The sequence below is a fragment of the Clupea harengus genome, chromosome 12 (assembly GCF_900700415.2).
Source record: "Clupea harengus chromosome 12, Ch_v2.0.2, whole genome shotgun sequence".
Lineage (NCBI taxonomy): Eukaryota > Metazoa > Chordata > Actinopteri > Clupeiformes > Clupeidae > Clupea > Clupea harengus.
In genome coordinates, this window is record NC_045163.1 from 13869695 (window position 1) to 13882020 (window position 12326).

Sequence of the window (12326 nt, forward strand, 5' to 3'; positions counted from 1 at the left end):
AAGCGAACCGCCCTATAGCGAGTATATAGTGGAGCTTGTCTATGGTGTGGAGACACTGCTTTACCGCCTTCTTTAATCATGTTTCGAATATCTACATGTGGTGTATTGCCGAATGTATTGGTAATCTGTAATGGTATGACAGTAGGCGCAGGCAAGTGTTCACGTTTGTCACCTTTTAGTCTGCACTGTGTGTCTGTTTAAAGGTTAACTTTGTAGCAAGGGCAGCCATGCTTAGCAAACACAAACAATCATAGCTACAATCATAGCTACTCTGTACCCTAAGGCTTTAATTAAAGCCAACACACTTCATCTTGAATACAAAGTGAAACGATCCTATTGTATACTGCATTCATTTACTGTTCGATAGATTTCAGTCGTTGATGTTATAAAGCTGTAGGATATTGTCATCACAGGAGAACTTAGGTCGTTGGCTAGCTAGCGAAGCTAGCGACACATCACAGATGGTGCCATGTTAAATGTTAACGTTAGGGGCTCACAATGGTGCTAACGTGTGTTAGTGTTAAACAGTTGCTTTACAGTGCACACAATATTATACTTAACAGACAAGAACGCAGGGAAATCATCCCAAACGGTGGTATACGCATATATCTTTTAGCCCTGTCACTGGCATTTTCACTAATATGGCAAGCTGTTGTATCGTAAAATAGCCAACCAGTTGGTTATATATGATACCTAATTGAATTGTAATAATAATCAATTACGTTCTGTAATTCTTGAAATTGAATTTGTACGAGTAAAACATTTTACATTTTTTTTTTACTTTTACAACTATTATTCAAAGTTCTAAAACTGTTACATTGAAAATGTCGAGTGTATTCAGTTATCCTGTTCTCTCATTGTTGTAGATATCTAGTTGTCTGCAACTCAATTATGACTATTCAAAAATGCCAATTTAATTGAAAATGATGCATACATATTCCTTTTCAGTATACATACAGTTAAGGCGAGTAATAACTTGAGATTTACAAAATACATAGGTTGACAACCAGTCATGATATTATCTTATATTTAGTTATTGAGCTGCTGAATGATATTTTGTATTTAGTTATTGAGCTGCTGAATGCAAAGCAGGTCTAATATTCAAATTTGTACTACATGATACGATTATAGATCTCTTTAAATATTAGGGTAACCATAATAACGCATTAACAAGGCTACACACATAAGCAGTATGAGGTAGAAGGACTCTAAAGATCTGGAGAAAGTGACTGGTTAAAACTTCCATTAATTTAATTTGCTGTGGCTATGCCAGCAATTCACCCCAGGAATTATGGCTATATTGAAAATCCGTAAGGGTTAGTTTTGTGTTGCTCACTAAGATCATAAGCTAAGTCCCTAAAGCCTGCGCCCCTGGGTTTTTTGAGGCAATGGATGTGTAGTTTAAGCATTTAGGGGTTTGTTCTGTAGCCTGATGAATAAATGCTTAAGAATTACAGTACAGATCTGTAGTCTTATGACTTATCAAAATGTTATCATTACCGGGTTAATTTAAGATAAATTGGTTTACCATGCTTAAAGTTTATAAATAATGTTTTTAATTATTACTACAATGGTAATAATGGTAATAATCATAAGAAGAAGAAAAGCAACAAGATGAAGACATTATATTTTTTACACAACTGTAACACACGCCTAATTGACAGCAATATGCACCACATGGTCACTGTTTGAATTGGTAGTGCAAAAACTGGCACGTACACAGTCACAAGGACACATTAGAAAAATATATAAAAATGAAATAACAAAATAAAATACTGAAGTAAAGGCAGTTTTGAGCACAATACACTAGGCCATTGTTTCATGAAAAATAATATACATAAACTTAAATCATGTGCAGTTTATGTTTTCTTTTTTTGGTGGTGATGTTGTAGACTTTCTGAATAGCACGTTGTAGAGTACAATATTAATATGAAAGAGCCAGGTACACTATATAGAATGATCCACTAATGCAAAGTTAGTGAATTATATGAAATCAACATTTTAATTAGCTTATTATGTCCATTATGCCCATAGGATTAAGGTAAATACACTAGACATTCCTACTTTGCAACATATTTATTGTAGAGATATAATTTGTTAACAAACTGCATCAAAATGACAACACATTTTTACAATAAATTGCATTAATGTAGGCATACAAGTGATTGGATTCTTAAAAAGGCTAAAAGCCTGTCTACCTTTTTGATTTTACATTCATGCTATAGGCCTATAACTCTGAGACAATGTCAACACGTCAAATTCAACTTGCGACGTTTCATTCCCACAAACTTGTTGACCCCCTTATCAAAATCGATGTTTGAAGCTCTTTTTGATCAAAACTAGCTCAACGTGAGAGATGTTCTGCCTCTCCGCTACTCACAGGAATTGTGAGATATATTTAGTAAAGAGCAGCCAGATTTAGAAAACGCTCACTCCATGTCATTGGCTACAAAAAAGGCTAAACCTGGCCAATGGAGTGCTCACCAATCTCGTGACTTCTGTACATTAAGCGTCAGGAGAACATTGCAAAACTGTTTTTCATTGTTTGTTTACAGGTTGAAGAGTGCGGTGGTTCTCCCTCTGTAGGCAGCCATGAGTGTGCTGTGTTTTAGAGCAGACTATCGATTAAAATCTCTCCTTAAAAAACACCAGAAACTGGTTGACACTTTGGTCAAACACAACTTTCAAAGTGATTATACTAGCTAACTATCCTGGATACCAGACCGAACTTAGCCCCGCCCACAACATTTGAGGTGTGGAAGTTCGGTCTGGCATTGCTCTGTTGGGGAGAAATTATGCCAGACCAGAAGCTGTTCTGACCAATCAAATTGTCAAGGCGGGCTTTATACGAGAATGGGCAGATGATCAACCATAACATAATCAACCACGTCACCAAAGAGCGTTTGGGTTGAATTCGTTTTCTGTCAAAGACATTGACAGCACATTCATTTTGAAAGAGGAACAGAGAAACGTGATCAAGGCATTTGTCGATCGAAAAGATGTTTTGCCGTCCTTCCTACGGGATCCGGTAAAAGTTTAATGTATCAGCTGGCCCCGATGGTCTACATTATGGTCATACTACGTTGCTCTGATTGGTTCTAGGTATATCCAATTGAGCAAAGAGGCATTTTTTTTCCTGGTTCGGTTGAAACACGCCCCATAATCACAGCCCAATGAAGCAGTATCAGACTCATATTCTGACTAGAATTATCAGTATGACATCGTCAGGCTACTAGCTAACACTGCTGACTCAAGAATTTGTTTTTGCTAGCTGTAACCACTGGAGCTCCGCTAGTAATGCTAGTTCCTCGAATTTCTTACATTTGCAATTAACTAATTTACTCTGATTCTTGATTCTTGTTTTACAGCAACATTTATTCTACAAGTTATTGTAATTTGTGTGTGTGTCCTTTAGCACCCTTTAGGCAGCAGCACAGTTCACCCCTGGAAAGCCAATATGACCGACTATACCCAGGCCATATTCCCACCAACCCTATACAGAAGGCCCTATTGGCAGTTGGATCTGGGTTGGCTGCTCTTCAGAACCCTTACAGACATGGTAAGAATGTAAGAATTTGTTTCCTCTAATGGCTGAAGCCCCGCTATAAATTAATGCAAAAATATTACACAGTAAATCATAATTTAGATTGTTGGTTGTAGACATCACATCATCTTCTTTCAAATTACTTTTTTACCATGGATAAAGAAAAATCAATCAATTTTCTTTTACATTACTGGGTACATTTTCTTGTTTAAAATGTTCTTGCTTATTAAAGGACTTGCATCATCTAAAAACAAGTAAGCCTTCACTGAGCTGTCATATTGATCTATTCATGTAAATGTGGCATACAATTGATACTGATGGTCTCATTGGATGGATTCATTTATTTCCCACTGATTGATGTATTCAGGTATTCAAAAAAAGATCAATATTACCTGAATGTATATTTATTATTTCAGTGGTGCTTTTGTTGACTAAAATATTTTCTTGAGACGAGCATTTGCTACAGAACCGCCAACAGTGTTTGGCCTATAGGCGTAATATGTGTCATGTTGCAAGAGATAATATGAATGGCTCCCAGTTTGTGAGAAATGAAAGTGAACCATAGACTTGAAAAATGCCTTTGCTATGAGACAACTTGTGTAAGACACTTTGTGTAAGAACACATGCTACAGTTTCATTTCAGGAAAACTCGCCTATCCTGAAGAAGCAATGATTTTTAGAGAAATTAAACGTTTTCTTTCCTAGTAGTTATTATCATTTAGGTCTTGTAGGGAAATAATTAAACCTGGGGGGAAAAGTCTGTTCACGCCTCTGAGTAATATTCAAATCAGACAAAATCTTGGTACTTTTTCGTCAGCCTTGACTGTGAATGTGTCATACTTTCACACTGATTAATCTGGATTTTATTGCAAATGTGTATTACAGGTGTGAACAACAATGTATTGCATAGTATGTATTGCATTGTTTGTTGTTATATGTGAACTTCTAAAGTATTTTTTCTTGATGTCTATAATGTGAAATCAAAACCTATATGCACTATTCTTGCATGTCAATCATGTTCTAGCGTGATAGTTACATTCATAGCCTATTAGGGCTGTCAAGCGATTCAAAATATAAATCAAATGAATTACATGATTTGGTATCAATTACCAAATTTGCTATAAGAAGCATTTAAAAGTCTTTCAGATTTGCCATTAACGTGAATTGACAAAGTAAACAAGCCTTGGCAGTGTGATGCTCACCATAATTAGAAAATACTTAAATTAACTTTATTTAATGAATAGGACATTTTCTTTATTCCTATTAATCCATCCAACAGTTTTATTGACTCTGACGCATAGGTGACTCATTGGTGTTCGTGCACAGGGATGACCAGGTGTTTTACCTGAGGGATGGGGGGACCTTGAATGGTCTTGAGTTGTCTTTCAGGAGAGTCCTGGTTCAATAGTATCCATGACTCAATATTTCAGACATGGTTGCGGTTCTTGGCGAAACAACAGGACACCTGGCCCTTGTGAGGTTACGTGATCAGATGAAGAATGACCCTGAAGGGTCCACTATACTCAGGTAAGTCTCATATTCTATCTGATAGCTGTAAATAAACAATTACAATTATGTTTCATTAAACAAAATATTTGAAAACTTATGTACAGAATATGTTCTGGCAGTAATGCTTGGGTGAATCCTGAGGTGTATCTGTTGTTGTCTTCAGTATTGACATGTGTCCTACCCCATCGTGGTATTGACAGTGAGACATGTGGTATTGACAGTGTGATGTTTGGCCTCTGTGGGAAGTCCCCAACCATTGGCACAAGGAATTTAAAAACATTTCCTGTGTATAACTTAAATCACAACAATTCACCCTAACCTCTGTTATTCTGTCCTTGTGCTGATTGAGGCGGTCCTGGTGGGACAGAGTTTTGAAGCAGTTAGCAATCTCTTCTGTATATGCCCTCTCTCTTAACTGATGAGCCAGAACATTAGCTTGATATAAAGCATCATCAGAATTGCAGATCAGCAGCTCATCGTTCCTCTGAATGAGGAAACTCTTATACATTTTATTATGTAGGTTGACTCATATCTCCAATTTGAATTTTCCTTCTTCTGAATGCTTTCTCAGAGAGCGGCCACGTATCCGCCTCTCCACTCTCGACTTGGCCCACATGGCTACCCTTCCAGATGGCTCCTTTGGAAGGGAATACCTCCGTTTCCTGGAGGAAAATGTAAGTGGGTCAGTATATGTAGGTCTCAAGGAAATGTAATGTGTACTGTGCAAATAATACTATGTGTTAACTGCCAGTTAAGGTCTCAAGTTCTAACCTTTACTAATATTAAATTGTGGACAATACAACAGAGAAACATCATGATATATATTCATAAGCATACTTAAGGTGAACTAACAGATGTGTTATCAGAGGCATTATAAAGGAAGAGACAAATCACACTCAGAGAAAATGAATGGGGAATTGTTTATTGTTTATTGTTTATTTGGATCCCCATCAGCTTCCACAAAGTGGTCGCTAGTCTCCCTTGGGTCCGTGCATAAAGTTTACACTTGCTTTACTTCTACCGCTATTACTTAGCTGGAATAGAACAGAACAGAATGTTTAACACCCACGTCTCAAAATGAGCAAATGGAATACCTGTTTAAGCTCTCTGTTTCTTTCAGAGAGTAACGCCAGACTCCCGAGCGGATGTGAAGTTTGTGGATAATGAGGAGCTAGCATATGTCATTCAGCGATACCGAGAAGTACATGACCTTCTGCACACGTTACTAGGGATGCCCACCAACATGCTGGGTAAGATTGTATGAAACCTGGGTGTTGTTATTGATGACCAACTTGATTCTTCTGAGCAGGGAGATCAGACCCTATCTCACACAAGATGTTACCCAACTTCTTGTGCAGACCCTGGTTATTTCTAAACTAGACTATTGTAATTCCATTTTAATTGCCCTGCCTTCATGTGTTGTGAGAGCATTGCAGATGATTCAGAATGCCGCAACGCTTTCACTCTTTGATCAGCCAAAGAGGACACATGTAACTCCTGCTGGTCGCCCTTCAATGGCTCTCTGTAGCTGCTAGAATTACATTTTAGTCCCTCACTCTCGCATATGGGACGGCCACTGAATCAGCACCAGCATATTTAAATGGCATGATTCAGCGCTATTCACCCTCTTGACCACTTCGCTCCTCAGATGAGCGTCTTTTGTGTTTGCCTTCTCTCTGTAGCAAGAGATCCCAGTCAAGACTCTTTTCTTTAGTGGAACCCCGATAGTGGAATGATCTACCTTGTGTTGTCCGTTCCAGTGACAGCCTTGGTACATTTAAAAAGCATTTTAAAAAACTCAACTCAACTCAATTCAACTTGTTTTTTTAATTGATACTTTTGTTGTGTGTTATGTTTTGTAATGTTGAGTAGGTTGCTTCGGACCATAACCATGTTTATCTTACTGTGGTTAGGAAATATTGTTTTTGAGAGTATTTAAGGATAATTATAAATATAAAGTGTGATTGGTTTTGCAGTATTGGGTTAAAGTACCATTTGGTGTACGGGGGTAAGTCTAGCTGGTAAAGGGTGGGTGCGGTTGTTGACCGTCTGCCATCTGTGTCCCAGGAGAGGTTGCAGTGAAGTGGTTCGAGGCAGCACAAACAGGCCTACCCATGTGCGTCCTGGGAGCAACCCTAGGACCACTGCGTCTCTCCTCCAGGTGCCTACTCTTTTAGTTGTGCTTTATGGGCTCTGTAGGCGATCCAGTTTATATTCAGTTTACTGGATATATTATTCAACATATTCTACAAGTCTAACCTTAAGATATTAAAAATGTATATGTTATTGCTCATATTGGTATATATGTTCTATATCCCCTTTTATGCACAATTGCTTGATGATACTCCCCTACATCAGCTAATTAAAATGAGAGTTTGGATTGAGAATTGAGAACTTCCCCAAAACGTAACAGAAAAGCCAGGAAAGGAAGTGCATTGTAATTTTGGCACAGACTGAAACATTTGAGAACCTCAAAACTTCCCTGAATTGTCTAATTGTCTATTGTGTCATGTGTGGTCCGTTAGTTTCACAGTGTCCCATTACCTATTGTTGCTCCAACATAAAAGAGTATTATAGTTCCTGTGGGTGTGTGTATCTGTGTGTGTGTGTGTGTGTGTGTGTGTGTGTGTGTGTGTCTGTGTGTGTGTGTGTGTGTGTGTTTGTGTGTGTGATGCTTATGAGAGCAAGAGCCTCAATTAGAACTTTGCACAGAAATGACTACAGCCCATGTGTTATACTATTTTGAAAATAACACCAGATGTCGCTTGCGGGTCCTGCACGTGACAGTGTTTATAGCCTCTGACAGCTTCTCTCTTCCCCCTTTTTGCTTCCTCCAATCTGCCGATTTTTGCCTTCCTTCCTTTCTCACTATTCCGGTATTCCCAACATTGTCTTTCTCTCCCCCCATCTGTCTAATGTTCTTGTCCCCTCCCCATTTCTTTCCCTCCTCCTCTCTTTGTCCCATCTCACTCTCTTCCTCTTTCTCTCTCCCATTCCTCTCACCTCCCTGCGCCTCATCACCTCCCCCACTCTCCTCTTCACCTCTTTTCTGTTCGCTGTTCCTCTATCTCATACCCCCTCTCTCTCTCTCCCTCTCCCCACTCCCCCTCTCTCTCTTCCTCCTCTCTTTCCCACTGTCCCACGTGCCCTTCTTCCAGTCGTCTGCAGACGTTGGCCACGTCTCTGGGCCCGTGGGCGCTCCGCAGCGGCAGGAGGGCACGATGTGTGCTCAGCATCTTCTACGAGCGCCGATGGGACCAGAGCCTGGAGGAGCTCCGAGAGGAGCTGGACATCGAGCCACCACCCCTGGTCGTCACGGCAACCAAGGAGAAGGCCGCAGCAAACGCAGAGACTGAGCTAGTTTCATGAGCAAAAACGATATGACATGTATATATGTTGTATGACTGATGACTATGACTGATGTCTGTTGTGTGAGTGTTATGTGATGACTGATGAATGTGGCATGGATGTGTGTAACGTGTGTGACTGATGAATATAGGTTTATTTTTATGGGTGGATATAACCGGCCACAGAAAATGGTTGTACACTGAGAGGATGAAGGTCTACCAGTTATGATGAAAGATGCTTCAAATGAAGGATATCCTGCACCTGTGTGGATACCAGATGCATGTGTCAGTTATTTCCACATTTTGTTTGCCATCCTGTTTAAACAGGAGTTCATGTGGGACGAATCACATGTCGACACAATCTTAGTCCAATCATCTGACCAACAGCTGAGTCATTGTGAACAGGAAAACATGGGGCTTACTAACCTGCCCCAACTTGCTCCAGAAACGCTGTCTCATTTTGTCACATGCTACATATGACCCAGATGTCTTGTGATAGTCACACGTCTGTTTTGGTGCTGACCATGTGCATATATACTGTATGTGCTTATAGGCATGCCCATGTGGATGTCTGGAATGAATAACCTTATTTAATAAAAAGTAATTTAAGTACATGCGCCAATTTGTATCATTTGGAAATGTATACCATTTCAATTAAGTACTGTGTTCCTTGGTCAGACATTAGCCCAAAGTCACATTTTAGAACTGAAGCCGAGGATCCTTTATTTAAAGTCATGCCCAACAGCAATGTAAATCTTTTAATCTTACTTGAAATTTTATGTGTGGCTCCCTTGTGTAGATATTACAGTGGGTATTTTATGTAACATTATATTGATTTCCTTGCTGAGAACCCTTAAGGAAGCAAAGAGCATTCAAAATAAGGGGTGGAATGTTGATTAGGAAAACTTCCATTGATTATTCTCAGACCACTTCCTCATTGTACAAGTTGCTGCCATAGTTTCCTGTTGGCTTATTTTATGAGTATGTTCCTGTTTGTTTGGAGAGGAGGACTACAGGATTGTATTGACAGCAATAACAGACACTGAATAAACGTGTTATTCTGGATATCTTCTTTACTAAGCATGAGCGAAACTCGGGTTACCACGGGTTTAGCTTAGCTCTGCCCTCATGTTAACTTGTATAGGTGTATCTGATCTGATTTAATTAAAAAAAAAACTCCCCCCAAGATATTATCACGATCATTGGTGAGATTGTGATGACGTCACAAATGTATAACATCATGTTTCATCGTGACATTGGAAAAAATCCTGGTTAAACTTAATTTGGAAGGTCCCTTGCAGACTAGAGATGCTCAGATTGTAAACAAACTAGCTGTTGAAACTCTTTTACCTACAATGTATGGTTATAGTTAGGGGTCGGGTTTGGTTAAGGTGATGTTCAGTGAACAATTTTGAAGGACTGAACTTGAATTTCAGTCTCTGTAGGCGAACTATCCAAACTAAATGTCACCGAAAGCAATAGCTAATAAACAGCCATGGGCTTTAGGTATACGCCGCATTCAGCACATCAGTCTTGCCCAAAGTCCCAGGGGCTGATCAGGGCACAGAGGAACACTGCAGGTCATGCTGGGACAAGTGGTCAGCTCCTACAGTGGGCCAGGCAGACTGCCAGAGGTGACGTCCACCTGTTCAGTGGAGGGAGGAACTCTCCAGCTCCTCCGTTACTCTTGCCTCATCCGCTCTGCTTAAGGGGAGTCCACTCAAGAAGTTAGGAAGTGTGAACCACTACCAGACTCTGTCATCAGATAGATTGTGGTTCAGCATGAAGCACAGGCTTCTCTTACAGGAAAAGGTAATGTGTTTACCCAAAGGGTAAATCCACAGAAGCAGCAGGGGTATCCCCATTCAACACTGCAAATTTGATTCATATTTTCAAGAAATGATTCCTTTGTAAAAACAAAAGTTTCAGTTCTACATATTTGCCATAACTTGAAGTCCTCTGAAATGCCTTTAATCACCATAGCATAAAATGCCTGTTGTGATTGGTTATATATCCAAATGTAATTTCCAAGATACCCAACTCTCTTCTCCTGATATCTAGCCATAGTATGCCTTATTATTGCACATATTTTAATCTCTTCTCCTCCTCTTCTCCTTGTGTCTGGATTGTTTTATACTACCACAAAATAAAAAACATTCCATTTCTCTTTTCACTGTTAGGTAAGTGAGGAAAATTAATTTGCACGTCTGCCATGGGTATGGTTGTACATGGAAATGTATTTTTTCCCCCTGGCTATATTTGGCTTTCCGGAGGCGTTGTAGTCATATAAAACATATGAAGGACGGTGCCCACTTCACAACCTTGTGGAAACATTGCCAATGTGGAAACTGTAGCCATAACTTGGTGAATTGTCGTCATAACATGGTTTCTGGTTATTTTTATAGAGTGAGTCAAACTATGTAAGGGCTACATTGTGCATAGTTGTCATGATGTTCCTTGTCTGGATGCTCCCAAGGAGACTTGTATTCTTTACTTTCTATATAGTTCTGTTTTTCCCCACCCCCAACCCATAAACTGTATATTTTGTGACGCCTCCTAGCGAGTCAGATTCTGTTCAAGATGTCTTGCCACTAATCACTAGTCACTAGTGAATTTTCCTTTGCTGTGGTCATGCCAAGGGCTTTGTGAACTACTTTGCTCCTTCTTAATGGTGCTTTTGGAACAAACTAAAAAATTGTGTTTCCTTTGAGGTTTTAAACAACTTTTTTGTCTGACTGAAGAAATTTGAAGCTCTACATGATGCTCCCCAATGAAACACAAGAAAGAAACAATGATTCAAACAGACTGACTTACTTTAGGTAATCAGTTAAGATAAGCTGTCATGAGGTCTACATTCATGTAAGGAAAAACAGAAAAATATATAATTTGTTTAGCTGTGTAGCTGATATTTTGCATTGTCTATATTGGCTAATAAAGACATCATTTCTTGAAAATATAATGCAAGTGATGACTGTGTGGTTCTGTGTCCTGATCGTCACAACTCGCAGAATCAGACGTACGTTTGGCTTTCCTGCCATTTATTGAACACAAGCATCAACATATAGACACTGATCCAGGCTGGCACGTGCAGTGGACTTATATACGCAGACACATCGGGCTGATTTTGGGTGATCAAAGACTCTACCACATCAGGAAAACCACACTGGGGCATAAATCATAACACACTGACTAATCGCTTACAAGAATACATGGCAACATTAACATAGGAGGGAAACAAGACATTCTGAATTAGAACACTACACATGGAATTAAACATTAATCACTCATTCTTCCATTCGCACTGTACCATGGGCTATTCTATGTCACTCATACACACGGATCATCACATTCTATACTTGTACTATATATGAATATCTATTTTGCACCAGGTATGTGATCAATCTTTTTTTGCTTCTCTTGTACCCTACATACTAAAATGTCTCCCAGTTTGGTATGTTACCACGAACATGTTATCAACATAACCAAAGAAAGGTCAAAGACTCATTTGAGTTTGTATTGGAAATAAGACTTGTTTTGGGGTACATTTCTGATACTTATCAGGGGTAGTCCCTGTGACCTATCTGTAGATGACTGATTACCACCTCTTGCAGTGTGGGGGTTTCTTCATTTCCTTTTCTTTGATAACGACATTTGCCTGGATAAACGTCCTCACTGTTACACAGAAGCTGCCGATTATTGACTTTGGTTAACGACTTCCCTGAAAGACCAGGTTGCAATAGCAGAGAATTAATATTTTGTAAAATTATCATTTTAATTGGGGTCAGGGAAAAAGGTGAATATACACAGAACCTAGAACTGTTACTTTTGCCTTCATTGGGAGGGTCAAGGTCAAGCAAAAATCCCAACCCCAGACCCCCCCCAACCCGAGTCCATGTAATTGAACATGAGCATGCCTGCTGTCCAGG

General features: G+C 39.4%; 1 protein-coding gene across 3 annotated transcripts; it reads left to right on the forward strand.

Moving 5' to 3' along the window:
• The first annotated feature begins 8 nt into the window (after nucleotides 1-8).
• Nucleotides 9-9012, forward strand: coq4 (coenzyme Q4 homolog (S. cerevisiae)). Of its 3 annotated transcripts, none has more exons than XM_031578374.1 (7): nucleotides 9-151; nucleotides 3416-3559; nucleotides 4975-5071; nucleotides 5625-5727; nucleotides 6174-6303; nucleotides 7121-7214; nucleotides 8212-9012. In XM_031578374.1, the coding sequence occupies exons 1-7, from the start codon at nucleotides 79-81 to the stop codon at nucleotides 8420-8422; spliced, it is 852 nt and encodes a 283-aa protein (XP_031434234.1). In that variant the 5' UTR covers nucleotides 9-78; the 3' UTR covers nucleotides 8423-9012. The 3 variants fall into 3 exon arrangements, with proteins under 3 accessions (XP_031434234.1, XP_031434236.1, XP_031434235.1); XM_031578376.1 differs by having other exon boundaries at nucleotides 8222-9012; XM_031578375.1 differs by having other exon boundaries at nucleotides 7124-7214.
• Nucleotides 9013-12326: the final 3314 nt, after the last annotated feature.